This window comes from Camarhynchus parvulus, chromosome 15 (assembly GCF_901933205.1).
Source record: "Camarhynchus parvulus chromosome 15, STF_HiC, whole genome shotgun sequence".
Taxonomy (NCBI): Eukaryota; Metazoa; Chordata; class Aves; order Passeriformes; family Thraupidae; genus Camarhynchus; species Camarhynchus parvulus.
In genome coordinates, this window is record NC_044585.1 from 8,240,139 (window position 1) to 8,255,294 (window position 15,156).

Consider the following 15,156-nt stretch of genomic DNA (forward strand, 5'->3'; position numbering starts at 1 on the left):
CAGACTGGGATCCCACTAGCCTGTCTCAGGGCCTTTCAGTAGAGTGAATAATTAAATTATGAGCGAGCAGAGCAGCAGTCCCAGTGCTCTGTGCTCGGCAGTGTGACACACGTCCTGCTGCTCATCCCATCCCATCCCATCCCATCCCATCCCATCCCATCCCATCCCATCCCATCCCATCCCATCCCAGGGCTCTGCCCTGCCTTTCCCTGGCCCCACTTGGTGCTGAAAAGCTCTTGCTGCTAAGGAGCAATGTGGGTGTGACCTGAAGTTTAAGCGTGACCGCAGAGCGCATCAGCTTTGTGTCCTTGAGGAGTGATGAGCCCGAGCTGTAAACTCAGAACTCGGGTTCCTGAAATTCAAATTTTGATTCATGCCAGTCTCTCCACTGAAGGATGATCTTCTGCTGTATAAAGGCATCTTCTATCACTGTCCTCATTTCTCTTTTTACTATGTAATTTAACACCTCATAATGTAGTTGTAAGTACAAACCGGAGACACATCAGAGGACAGGGACATTCATTCTTTCATGGAATTTTGGCATAAAGGAGAGGAAAGCTTGAAGAAAAATTGAGTCTCAAAACTTGAGTTTCTTTTTACATTGCCTTGGTGAAAAACAGATAAGCACTCTTGCAGTCAGTGGTATTAGGAAGGTAAATTGAAGAAGGTTGATTCACAACTTCAAAAACTTGGCCACTGTCTTTATATATGATCTGAATTCTATATATGTGTGGTAATTTAAACGTGCTCTGTAGGTATATCAAAGCAGCACATTGTTCCCAAATGCATCCTGTCTTCTCCAAGGCAAGCCCGGGGGTCCTGCTGTGGGTTTGTCAGGGCCCAAATCAGCCCTGGGTCACAGTCAATTCCTACAAATACCCACATGCAATGAAGCCAATCTTGTTAATAATGAATCAGTTATTATAGGAGAGCTGGTTTTTACAGTGCCTGTAATAGGAGATTGTAGCTTTCCCGCTCCTGGAAGTCTGAGTCAATTTATCTTTATATCAACAATAAACCAGAAAGGGCAGAAATCAAAGTAAGCAATGTTTTTATTACCGCTTTTAAATAAAACATTGTGCCAATATTTTTCCCCTAACATTACATCTTTATTTTCTCAAATTTATTGGCAATTGCTATTTATCTTCATTTCTCCTTTCTTTTGCAGAGCTATCTCATCCTTTGATTTGCTTCCCCCAGAGAATGTGGTACCTAATTCTTTTTATTTGTCCTTGATAAATCCCTGATTAATTGTATGTTATAAGCTGTCCATGCAACATCATGTCTTTCATTGCTAAATAGGCTTTCTTTTATGAATATAAAGAGCTAAAGCTTTCCTTTCTAGAGCCAAAACCAAATCCAGACTGAACATTTCCTTTAACAATAGCAAGGCACTTCAAAACCGAGTAAGATTCTCAGCACTGTGGAATCTCCTTCTATTCCCCCTTTGTTAGCAGGAGAGACTCAGACCTTTAGTTGGGCACATCCTCTAGTAGATAGATCTGTTATAAATGTGGCTGTCACTTCATCTCATCAATTAGAAGGACTCTGCAGAATAACTTACTTCATCCATTTTAGCTTCAAATATGCCATCATTTGTTAATTTGTAAGCACTTTTGTTTAGGTGCTGGGTTCAGGATTGTCTTTTTGCTGTTTAAAATGTGTCCTGTATTTGTTTTTGAGCTGACTTGTCCTGCTGGTAGGAAATTAAATCATACACATATTAAGAGGTTGATGGAAGGAGGCATTGCAGCCTGGCATTGACAAGCAAGGCACAGCTGTGGTGTATGTTGACATGAGATAGGAAAATAAAGTGAAGGCAGGAAAGAGGAGGAAAAGCAGAGAGCCAAAAGCCAAGCTCCCTGAGAGGTGTCAAAGATGTGGCTGAGAAAGAAGAATACAAAGACAGGTCAAGAAAAATACACAGATCTACAGATCTGAAATAGACAGTCTGTCAGGAAAACGAGTATGTTTTGAAACCAATGTGCAATGATGCAAAAAAAAAAGGTATGTCACCCTTAGAGAGCTTTTAAGGCAATAGCACACTGAAAGGAAAGGGGAGGAATCAAGGCTCTCTCTGGCTCCTGTGAAAACCAACATCCAAATTAACTGGTTTTCAAGAGATTATGTGGAAGAATTTGAAATCTCTGATCCTCAATAGCAGCTGATGTCTTCTCCCATCTATTCCCAAGGAGAAATGTCTGATGATGAGATGGAGAGGCAGCAGACAGAGAACCAGCCCTGCTCTGACAAACCCAGGGACTTTCTCAGATCACTTCATTCTCTGGTGCCAACAGGAAGAGCAGGCAGTGGCTCTTGGAGCACAGAAGGAGAGCAGTGGCTGCAGCCAGCAGGTCTGTAGTTGTTAACATTGGCTCTGTATTGAGGTTGCATTGCCAGGGGTGAACTCAGTGAGTAATTTCACAGGAGTGGAAAATGGAGATCCACTTTCGAGCACGACGTGACTCTGAGTTCCAGCAGCTCCCGTGTCTGGGTTTAATGCTGCCATCCTCTGCTGTGCAAAATGAGCTGAACAACCAGGAGCTTTTCAGCCATACCAATAGCAAAGTGTTCTATATGACTTTGTTGTTGGGAAAGCTATCTGTGTGATTACGTTAGTTTAATTTAATGGCAGGCTGTTTAGGTAAATGAGCAGGGAGGCATATGAGTGTCTGCAAATAATGTGGAGCATGATTACAAAATGATGCTGCAGGAGATGGGCTTGTCTGGCCCTTGTCAGGGCTCTCCAAACACCCTTGAGCAGGAGAGAAGAATCTTCCTTAACCTTGGACAAAATCCCTCTGAGACAGAAACCTGAGGGTAAACCCTGGGCAGTAATTTGGCAGGTTGGGCAATGTCAGATGGGATAGAGCCTTTGATGAGTTTGGACTTTATTATCAGCACAATAGAGTCTAGAGCAGTATGAACCTGCATAGGACCTGAAATTAGATACATTTTTTATTTGGTTCCTTGTGTTTAAAGATATTTTTTTTTCTTTTTGGAGCCTGTGCCTGTGGGATTGACTGTTGTAGTGGAGCTGGTCTGAGAATAGAGCAGTGGGAAACCTCTCATTTAGAATTGTACCAGAAGTCAAAGGGGTGTTTTTAGTGATTAGAGGTGTGCAGTCAGCTCTGTAGGGTCAAGGAAATGTCATTGCATCCAACAGCAGCTTTCCAGCTGTGGCTCCATCCTGCCAGACCTTGGGTCACACCTCCCTTCCCACCATGGTCCACTGCTTCCCCTCCCTACCTTTGATTAACACAAGCAAACTCCTTGCTTTTCAAATGATATTTTCCTCATTTATGAAATTAAAACCCTTTAACTTGGCTGAACCAGCTTGTTCCTGAATCTAATTAAACAGCCCCAAAGTTTTAGCTCTTGCACCATGGAGCTTTTCAAGGAGAAGCCGCTCTCCCTTCCTCTAGAATGGCTCTGTTATTGTTTTAATGATCACTTCACCCAGGAGTTTTCACCTCTGTTTCCCTGGAAAAATTAAAGAAAATCTAATATATTGATACAGATGATCCATTTCATGTGAGTTGGTGACACTCTGACCGTGACAGTAGCAGAGAATTCATTGCTGCAGGAGCCCATTGAATCTAATATTAGTGGCTGGGCTTTTAAAGGACGCTGGGTAGTTTTATGCCCTGTTTCTACCTGTCTGAGTTAAGATAATGAGGGTAATCTAATATTATGCTTCAGGGCTTTAGTTACCTACCTATGGGGTTCAGAGGGAGCTCTGCTTCCAGGGACTGAGCAGAGTTTAATTGGCCAAGTTCTTCATCGTTTGTGTTTCATTTCCTCTGAAGCCTCAGGTATTGGCCACTGCCAGAGGACAGGTGCCAAACTGATGACACTCAGATTTTGTCTCCTTTTAATATCAGTGGGCTGCCAGGCAGATACACCAACATTTCAGCTCCTCCCCCTCAACTCCAGATTTATGCCATCACCAGAGGAGTTTTCTGGCTTTCCTCCAAAGCCCTGAAGAGAAAAATACATTTTATGTTTCACCAGCAAAAACCACGAGTCATCTGGGATTTAAAAACTTCTAGAAGAATCTGTTATTTATTTAAAGATAACAAAGTGATCTTTCTCTGTGAATGAACTTTTGATCATTGAAAGGAAAATTAAAAAAAAATCAGTCACACACATAATTTAAAATTATGCATCTGGGGTAGGGACTTTTTATTTTGCCTCTCAAAATGTATCCTTATATAGCTCTTCCTTGCTTAAGGAGGAAATCTATTTTTGTTTATATCAAGTTTCTGGCAAAACTCTGGCACCTCTCTTATTATCTGTAAATTTGGGATCAGTGTCCTACCTCACAAATGAGCTTTTATCTTCATCTCCAGTGGACTGTACAGCTGCTATTTCTTGGTCCTTCCAGTCCTCAATCTGTTTATCTCCTCCTGAATTATCTGTTGTAATTAGAATACATTTTCTCATCTCAAGGGGTAACCAGCTCCAAATGAGTGTTCTATAAAAGCAATTACTTTTGATATTAGATATCTGTACATAAAAACACAGTATTTCTTCCAATTAAAAAGCACTAATGAATTTTGTGTCTAGAGAGGCAGTAGCCTACGCAGTGCTGCAGTTTCTGTGAAGCCAAGGAACAAAAGATGAGGCAACTGTAAGAGGGCAGTGGTGTGTGTGCTGCACCACTGAATAGCAGATCCAGAGAGAACATGGCTCTGCAAGGACATCCTGTTCCTTTTTGTCCCCAGCAGGCCTTTTGTCAACACTGCTGAACCAGATCCCTCTCCATGTTGTGCCAAGATGACTAACACAGTTTGTCCTGCTGCTCCTGTCTTCTACACCTCAGCCTTTTTATGTCCTCAGATATTCCTCTCCTCTTCCTCAAAGTATTAAATCTTGCATTTGGCATGGGGCAGCTTTACCAGAGGCAGACTCCTTCCCTCTACAGACACAGAAGTGCCACCTTTCATCATCTCAAAATTACCTGAATGACTAGGGAGCTTTTATAGCAAGCTATTCTACAAAAAGGATCATTTCAGAAACACCTTGACCTTGTTATATTGCCTTCATGTCTCCTTTCTTCATTATCTTTCTTGCATCTGGTTCTTGCCTTTATTGATGGTGAGTTCTTTGGGGTGGGATCTGTCTTTTTGGGCTCATGTAGCATCTGCTGCAGTGGTGCCCTGAGTCTGGACTACATGCCATGGAAACTCTAAGGAAAAAATTGTTCTGGCCAAATCCTGTCCTGGTAAGAGTTACCATGTAGGATTTAAGGATTAAAAATTGTTCTGGTCAAATCCTGTCCTGGTAGGAGTTACCATGTAGGATTTAGGATTTTAAGGACTACGTGAGCTCTTTTGGCTCATGTGGCATCAGCTGCAGAGGTATCCTGAGTCTGGACTACATGCTATGGAAACTCTAAGGAAGAAATTCTCCTGGCCAAATCCCGTCCTGGTAGGAGTTACCATGGAGGATTTAAGGATTAGAGCATCAATATGGTGGGAGCAGAGTGTGTAGGATGGAAAAAGGGTCAGCTTCCAGTCCAGCTGCTGAGAAGAGCCCCGGGCACCTTCATGGAATTTTCCATAAAATGTATTTTGAGCATTTGACAGATAAGCACATGTTGTGCCTCAGAGTGCTCTCTGCAACCTGGAAAATCCCTGTTTTGAAGAAGAAACATATGGCAAAGCACACAAGGGGTTGGATATTAGTCCTCTTTCCAGATAATCCACATAATTTCCCAGGCTCCTGGCTCTGCACTCTCTGCCTGGCTGGCTGCTGGGGGTGGGAAAGGAGCAGGCCCCCTACAGGCAGAGCTGCCAAATCACTTCATCCCTTCCCCATCATTCACCTGCCCACAGATGGATGTCTTTTATAGCATTGCCTCTCACCTGGGCACCAAAACTGAGAAATCCTGTCTCAGGCTTCCCACTGGAAGTCTGGAGATGAGGTTAAGCTACAAAACCACTGCACCTCCTGTTTCTAGAGACAAAAAGTTGCATATCAAGAGCTTCAGCTTTACAGGTTGCTGTACTTTTGTCCTTTTCAAGCCATCAGCTGCAGGATGCTGTTTGTCTTCTCCCTGATGTATCTGCAGAGATTCTTGGGGCTGATACCAGGCTCCAGGGGACATAAACTTTTCAAGCAAGGATGCAGCAAACTTGAGTACAACTATAAAAAAAAAAAAGACTGTGTTTTGGGTTTCAGATAAATGGAACTGCTGGAGACACTTAAATTAGATGGGGTTTTGTTTGTTGCTCTCCAATTTCCAAAAGTTGGAGCTTGTATCCCTGTGGGATGTGATTTGCTGAATGTTGCTGTATGTAAAATAAATCTCCTCCACATTCAGCATTCCTTCTAGCTCAGAAAGTGAGCACCTTTTGATATGGGCAAAATTCAGAGCAGTTCTCTGGGCAGCAAATCTGACATATTATGTAGGCTTGCTTCAGGGTCGTGGTGGGAGAAGCTGATCTGGGATATGGAAAGTTGGGATATGCAGAAATTAAGGGCCAGGCTCTGTTTAACATTTAAATTGAATCATGAGCTAGACACCAGCAACTCCCCATGCTGCATGCTACTATTTGCAAAGTTGGCTGAAACACTGTCAAATAGTGAAATAGTTCCAAATAAGATTTTTTTTTTCTGCAAATTTTTGATCCTCGTGCTTGCAACAGAAAAAATGCTTTTAGTTTTTCCGGTTTAATATTGGCGCAGTGAACTGCCAATGCATTCACTGAATTTATGCCATTATGGGGCTGTGTGTGAGAGAAAAGGGGCTGCTTCCACCACATTGCCTTTCTCTGGTGTGAGTGTGCTCTTTTAGAAATCATCAGCTAACAGTTATTTTTAGGCATCACTAACATGAAGATATAAACAGCTGGTGAGCTGAGACCTTTAGCTTAGTGTTGAATGGCTCACCTGTATTGCACTTTTCCTCCTCCTCCTCCTCCAACCAGCTGCTTTTCTTGCGCACCTGCTTCATTCTGACATGCAGCTCCTGAAGGAGGAAGATCAGTGCTTCACTCCATGCCATTCTTGGAGGCTGTAACCTTCAGCTGAAGTTTCTACCTGCAACAGAACAAGATCAAAAAATCAGCACAATACAGTAATTCAAGGTGGAAACACTGGGCCTTGTTCAATGGTTGCAACTGCTTTAATTCCTGCCTCTAAACAGGTGGGTTTATGTAAAAATAGCTTAAAAAGACATTGTAAGCTGAGTCTTGTTAAAGCTGTTACTGAACCTATTCCAGAATCTCTGAACCTTTTCTTTGCAAAGCTATAACTGGAAATGCTGAAAGTCAGTTGTTTCAATCTATGCAGCATTTCTATTGTCCCTGATTTTTTTTAAATTAAGTTAGGATCCAAAGATTTTTATTGCTTTACATGGTATGCAGTGGTATTTTCAGGTGAGAAATAATAATTGGAGAAGGAAGGAAACAGTTGTTTAAGTTTTATGTTTCCTGTTTCAGTGTTTCAGGAGTCACAGGTAGAATTGCTGGGTGACTGTGTCAGGATTTTGACCTATGGCAGGTGTTCAAGAAAAAAATGTTTTATCTCCTCTTTTTAAGGTGCTAGAAACTGAAATACTTTTCTGCAGCTATTCAAATGTGCAGATGATGTAAGTGTAGATAAAGAAGTCTGGCTTTGGAGCCCTTCTCAAGCTAGGGCTGAGACAGGCCAGCAAGGGCATTTTGGAGATTTTGCAGCAGTTCTCTCACTGTTCTGACATCCTATTATTGTTTTCAATCACTTATTTTTATTTTGAATTGTCAGGAGTTTAATTTTGTCTGAGAACCTTGGCTGAACCTGATTTGCAGCTGCCTGTAATTGTGTTGCAAATAAGAAAAAAAATGATAGTAAAATAATCACAGCCATAATCTGATCTAGATTTTGCCATAGTTTCTCATATAAATCTCCTTAGTACTTTTCCCATTGTGACAGGGTTTATGATGAAAAATAGAAGATCTCTTTTCTTCCTAGAAAATGATGCATCCTGTGGAGTAATTAATCTGGTTAAGGAACTAAGTCTGGCTTGTTCTGCTCTCCATTCTCCCAATTTCTGTCCTACACAGAAATCTCTGCAGTGAGAGCAATAAATTTGAAATGAATGACAGAAACTAATTATTTGTGACCTCATTGTCATCTGCAGCATGGAGCAGTCTATGACCATTCCCAGTGTATCAGCTGCAGATATTTTTAGTCCAGGAAATTTAAAGAAAAGATAGATTGAAGAATAGCTGCTCACTGGGCATCCCCTTTCTGCACAACCCCATTTCAGAGCTGGCCCCATGATCTCAATCCTTGCTCTGGCTCTGTGCCTTGCCTTCTGATGCTGTGGAAAAATGGGTGAGAATTAGGGCTGCAGGTGAGTAACCCAAAGGTAAGAGAAAGGAGCTGGAAATCTGCAATGAGCTTCAAAACAAGAAGAAAACAGAAAAGTGCTATCAGATAGGGGCCTGGGGGATGTGCTGGGGGTGCTCACCAGCAGCCTCTGCTTCAGCCAGGCTCAGGATGCTCATCCCATCACCTGTCCCCTGATCCCAATTCTTGATGCCAACCTATTTTTGCGAAGATGCTGCTGAAATGAAACTTCTTTTCTGTGTGGTTTTTTTTTTTTTTGGCTGACCAGTGCAGTAACTGTGATTTGGGGGTTAGCAAGTCATCATTGTGACATAGAAAGTGATGGGAGAAAGCTCTCTGTTGAGGAGACAATTGCTGAAGCAACAGCAAATCAACTTTGAGATGGAAAATGCAATGGAAATATGTGAGGCATGCTCTGGCTAACCAACCATGCATTGAGGAGCATTGCCTGTAATTGCTGCCTCTCACACACATGCACATATATAAAATACAGTATATTCATTGTTCCTAAGACCTTCCAGAGACAATTTGGTGCTCTTTTTGAAGAAGGCAGCAATGTGATATCATTTATTTAATTGCTGCTTTGTTTTGGTCAATGTTACTGCATTTCTGGGATAACTGTCAGTCAGACTAAGCTACAATTTGGTAGCTGGAGCAAAAAGCTCACAGCAATATGCTCTGAGGGGAAGTTGGACAAGGATGACTCCCTCCCACAACAAGATCAGATCAGCAGCACAAAGAGCTAGAATATCAGATTTAGAACAAGGTATATGAAATAATTGTCATCATGGATGGTTTGGCAGGCTGTCTAACCAATTCTCTCAGAAGTAAAATATCCAAGTGTTTGATGCCTCCTGTGGGCTGGAAGTTTCATTCTCACATTACTTGTGCCATAAAGACTCAAGTGTTTTGTTCTATAAACTGCAAGAGCATATAGTATGAAGAATAAAGTTTTCAACCACTGGAATTAGATTGTTGTTTCAAGTCAAATGAGCACACCACATCTTGGAGACCCTTTCATTAAAGCAGGTCAGTTAATTTTAATGAAGTCATCTTCAATTTGCTTTGATGTTATATCAGAACCTAGCCCAGAAGATTCCAAATGATCATCAAATGAATTTCCACATTATGGTCTTTCAAGGACATAGTCTCTGTTAAGTTTTCTGGGGTTTTGACTTTTAAAGTGTTTAATTTTACTCCTTTTTTGGAGGGTGACTTTTCTCAGAAACTGAGCCCCTTTTAGATTCCATATATTGGGCATGTCAGGCAGAGCTTGCAGCATCACTGCTGCTGGTGTCTGTTAAGCCTAAGTCTGTATCATGCAGGAAGATTAGGCTGCTCTGCTTTTCCTTTTGAGTGGGGAGAGATGTGGAGTCTCAGACATGTAATTTCTGTAATTACTCAAGCAAGGAATCATTGTCAGGCCAGGCATGCAGGGCCCTCTGTTCGAATTTTTCCGAAGCAAAGTCAAAGTGCCAAGTAGCCTCTCATCCAAAATTGGAACAAAAAGGACAAATGTTACCATTTTCTTCACAATGAAGCTCCCTAAAATATTTTCAGAATATTGAACATGGATTGAAGTGCTTCGCTTAATAAGCTGGAAGAATTTCTTTGGTTTGAAATCCAGACTAGTCTTGAGTTTTAGTCATGTTTCAGTGCATGGTGGTGAGGAGCATGAAGGCATCAAAGATACAAACACAAGCAAGATCTGTCCTGACTCACCACTGATTGCAGCATTTATGTATTTTTGTCAGCACTGTCTGAAATTCAGTAGCAGAATTCCTTTTATGTTAATTTGTGACTGTTTGTATTGTTGCACTTTATCTCAGCACAGGATTTTGTCAGAAACACTGCAGGAGAAAATGCAAAATTTTACCCTTTCAGATCAGTAATGAACCAATGTCTCTCTGGGCTGTCCTGTCATTAAACAGAGATGGTGATGGAGCTGTAGCAAGTAAGGACATTGTTTGCAGTGAGGTGCAAGAGAATTTCCTCACAAGGGTCTGAACTGCCCTCCTTAATGGGCCTTGGAGAAGCCAGTCCCACGTTTGTCCTGCCATGTGTGTTTGTTGCTACCAAATGCTGACAGTTCCTTTCTTTCTTTTTAATCATTTAGTTGAAATAATGACATTTTCCTCTTGAAAAAGTCTTGATTTGAAAAATGTTGAGTGGGTCAAGCTCTAATTGCTTTACTTGGTGTGGTAAATGATTTGGGGGAGAGTCACACGTTCCTGTATGGTGTTCCCAGGGTTATTATAAATAACTTTGTCACTTATAATGACTTGCTGATAGCCAGCCTTTTGGAAAGGAGAGCTTTGACATTAAACACAGGATATTTGAGGAGCTTATTTATGAGGATTCAGCACCAAATTAAATGCCTGTTGCCATGGAAGAGGTTCCTGGTGATGTGATCATATGAGCATTTTTATGTTGGTTTAGTTTTGTTTTGTTTTTATTTTTGAGCTGACCAGTGAAAGAAACCTGTAAGTGCATTGTTAATTGGCTGATTTCTCAGCACTTACTGAGTGTCCAAACTTTCTGCTGCTGTGAGCTCTACAGAGCTGAGTATCTTACATATTTCATTTGTCAGATGTGAAGTGCAGAGGAATTCTGGAGTGATTCCCAGGTGGAGTGTCAGCTCCATTAAAATAGTTTTAGCACATCTTTGTGGCAACAGGCTGGGCAGGGTGTGTATTTGAGTCCAAATGACCCATCTGTTGAGTCAGGCAGTGAAATCAGATTTATCCTGTGTTTCTTACCCAGCAGAAGCTGGTGACCAGTCCATAGCTGTGTCCCCAAACACAGGAACCAAACCTGGACCGGGGCTGGAGTGTCCTGGAGTCACAGAGCAGGTACCAGAACTGACATCAATGTGGAGTTAAACTGGCACACCCACATGTGGTAGAAGTTCAACATCTCTCTCTTAAAATGAGTGAAGCTTTAATGGGCTACATGGGGAAACCCTCTAGTTCTAATGGGGAAAATTTTTTCTTAATTATCTTAACAATAATTAGCTATTTTGGAAAAAGAAGGAACCATGAAAGCTGCTAATTGATTCTTTATAGTTTGCTCACTATGCACAGATACTACAAGATGTGTTGATTTGGACTTTGGTTTGAGAAGCTGAGGATAATTTCCACAGAGCCATGAGGGTTTAAGGGCTGGGAGTTCAGATCTCATTTATCTGAAAACATTCTGTGTCACAGGAGAGGTTCTGTCTATACCCTTTATATTGATAATTTGATTTTTTTTTTTGTATCTGTTTCATTTAGGTCTGGCAAAGCCCATGGGATTAGTTGAAGGTCCAGGAGGCTTGGGCCAGGGGGGAATGGCTGCTACCCTGAGAGATGACAGCCATGAATCAGAGACTAAGTATGAAGAATATGGTTACAATGCCCAGCTCAGTGACAGGATATCACTGGACAGGTCCATCCCTGACTACAGACCTAAAAAGTAAGTTGAATTCTGCATTATTATTTGGAGTAAGGGATTGATTGTTGTTCTGCTGACCCATGGTGCCACTCTTCTCCTCACATCCCTTCCTGGCTGGAGTATGACATCAGTTACTTGTACAGATACCCTGAGCTGAGTGAAAATGAAATAAACCAACTGCCATCTCAAGCGTGAAGTGCCAAATTAAATGCATAGCTAATTCTGTCAGTAGTACATTAATATGCATATTCAATGCCTCAGATCAAAAATTACACCAGGATATCAGTGCTTTTTGGGTTTGGTTCATTTAGAAAAAGCCTTCAGAGGTGGCAGATTTAGTCTGTGCTTCCTGTAGTCACAGTGCAGTGGGAGGGGGACAGTGCAACAAACCCTTCATAGTCACTGGTCCCTTAAAAATAACCCCAGCTTTTCAAATCAATTGTCTTTAATTGCATTTGATATTCTTAGAATTGTTTAGTCAGGGTTTGCAGTGTGCTGAAACATGGACTAAGTGCAATCCATCGGGGTCCTGTAATTGCAGTAAGGGTTTTTTTGTCTGTGGAATGTGTGTCTATTTTTATTCCACTGTTTATAGTCTTCACACGCCTGTGCTATGCTTGACATTGCAATTACATGTTTATTATTTGCACTGATTTATTATATTTTGTATTAAATAACTTTCAAATCTTTCATATTTATGGAGTTATATATTTTCCAGATGAGACATCCACACTATCATCCCATGAATGACAATCAGTAATGTCTTAATGCAGAGGAGATCAGCAACAATGCCTAGTTGCTCTCAGGAGGCAGAATTGAAAAGAATACTTAATTAATTTCTAATAATAATCTTCTGTTTTAAAAGACCCACTGGGGCTCCTAGGCAGAACTGAAAGTTAAATAAAAAAGTATCTTATTAAATGGTGAGGAAAGTTTAGCCAAGCTAAACAGCTGTGGTCTGTGAGTAGATTGCAATTGAATTAGGATTTTAGGCAGTTCAAGCTGCCAAAAACCAAACTTCAGCTTAACTACAAATTTCTTTAGCTGTTACATATTAAACTGATCTCAGAAGTATTGACTGAGCATTTGTTTTCTCAACCCCTTGCTACAAAAAAACTCCAAAACTCAGGTAACAGAAGAGGCAAAAAGAAAACGGTCTGCTGCCTTGATACCACATTTGATGTACACTGACTTGTTTAATGGTCTCATCTCTCCTCTCTTGATGTATCATGAAAATCCATCTTGGAATTATGCTGGGGAAAGAGGAGTCTGTACTTATGCAAATATTGGAGCTGTGCATCAGATCTGGCCCAGAGACCCTAAGTCAAAGTGAAGTTTCCCAAATGGAGCTTGGTGAGGTTTGACCTGGCTGTTATTTGCTGCTGTGGGCAGGGGCATGAGGATAAATGAGATGTGTTCTGCTGGGAAATGCAAAAGCAAAGGCTGCAGAGCTCAAATCCAGCTCAGCAGCTGTCAGAGGCATGAGACCCTTTGCAATGCAGGGATGTTTCACTTCAGATTATGCTCTCCCACAGTTTTGCTTGGGAGCTTTGATGAGTCATTCAGATGAGCTTTTTGACATTCTCATTGTGGGTATCTCATCAGGCCATGCCACATGATTAAATATCTGTGTTACTGGGAGAACTGCCTTTCTTGTCATGTTTGGACACTCCTGAGGTGGTTCTAGTTAGATCTAGAGGCTGCAATTGATGCACTTGCCTCTAGATGAGTCACAGGAAAACCCTTCAGACTGAATTTGTATGGAAAATGAGTGAGAGTGTGGAGAAGGTAGAAGGTCTTTGTATAAGAAGATTTTGCGCACTTAGAAGGTTTGAGAGCAGTCCTGAGGAGGATGTGGAGGTGTTTGTTGACATGGAGCTCAGCATGGCCCAGTGCACTCAGAGTCCAGAGAGCCAAATGTGTCCTGGGCTCATCCCTCCCCATGGGCAGCAGGGAAGGGAGGGGATTCTGCCCCTCTGCTCCATTTTTTGGGACCCCGCTGGAACTGCACCCAGCTCTGTGGCCCCCAGCACAAGGAGGACATGTACCAAAGCTGAGCTTGACTCTTTGGTTTAGACACTCTGATTATGTTTTGGAGAGAACTGAACCTCCATGAGCTCGAGACAGGCTTTGAAATCCCACTCTTGTCCAGTTTCTCTGTGTGCACACTTGCCCAGTGGTCTCCCCTCTCCTTTGCTGAGCTTGTCAGTTTGCTCGTGCTTTATATTCATGTCATGCCCACAACTGTTCATTTTTTAAAGGAGAGGGCTTTTCATTTTTAAATTGAGGAGCAAGGTAGAATCACTGTCCAAGGCCATGTACAAAGTCCATGGCCAGACTGTGAATAAAAACATCTGAATTTGCATTCCCAAAGTATTAAACTCTACTTTCTCCCCATTCTGGCTTCCATTTGAAATATTCAATCTATGTATTTTCACAAACCAGTATTAAAGATATGAACTGGGAGAATTTATACTCAACTCTACATTTAACAGACACAATTTATGAAAGTAAACATGATTTCAGTATGCAAACTCAGGACTTGTAATACTCCAAGCTTGATGAGAAATATTGTATTTTACTTCATTTGAACTCCCCTCTTGCTGTTGTCCACTCTCTCATTCAGATAGAATAAGCCTTCTATTCCATCTACAAGCATAGGTTCATAAACATTTGGCAGTTTAATTGCTTTTTGGGAGGTATTTTCATCCCTATGCAGCAAATTAAAAAATATGTTGCACTACAGAGGTGCGGAGTCAGCCAGCATGACCAAGAAGCTCCTAAATTGGAGTCACCTCCCCCTGTTCCTTCCACTGCAGCAAAGCCTCAAGCCTGGGTGGGCACTCCTGCCCTCAAGATGCTTTTCTCACATTTTGTTCTGCTTTCCTACCTGCTGCTGCCACTGCTTTTATTCCTTTTAGCTCAGAAACCTTTTCTTTAGGATACGAATTTCTGTTGGTACAGAAGACAACAGCAAATTTTGTTTGTGTGCCAAACAGAGGCAATAGCAGTAAACTTCTTGCTTGTGATTACAATCACACAATAATTACAAAATTACTGTTTGATTCTAGCATGGTATGATAAATATATCCCAGCTTTTTCTTCTCAATATCAGAGATTTTTGAATATCTATTAGAGATTATATGATCAGATTATATTATCTAAATAATATATTATTTTAAGTTTTTCAAGGTCTATACCACTGTAGAAAATATGTTGCAGGGAGCTCAGAATGTTTAATGTCCTGATTTTTCTTCACAGCAGTAAAGTATTAGCAGGACTTCTAGCCCTCACCAACACATCTTATTTCCTCTATGAAATGGAAGAAAGAGAAGCTTTTCTTGTAAGGAACAGGTTATTTTTGTTGTGCAAGCACACGGCTAA

The 15,156-nt window shown here is 41.3% G+C and overlaps 1 protein-coding gene across 3 annotated transcripts in view; it reads left to right on the forward strand.

Moving 5' to 3' along the window:
- Window positions 1-15,156, forward strand: part of GALNT9 (polypeptide N-acetylgalactosaminyltransferase 9) — a 130,714-nt gene that overhangs the window by 13,551 nt on the left and 102,007 nt on the right. For all 3 annotated transcript variants that reach the window (XM_030959163.1, XM_030959161.1, XM_030959162.1), the window contains one exon: window positions 11,613-11,793. In XM_030959163.1, coding sequence (XP_030815023.1) covers window positions 11,627-11,793 — 167 coding nt within the window. In that variant the 5' untranslated portion in view covers window positions 11,613-11,626. The remainder of the gene's footprint in view (window positions 1-11,612; window positions 11,794-15,156) is intronic.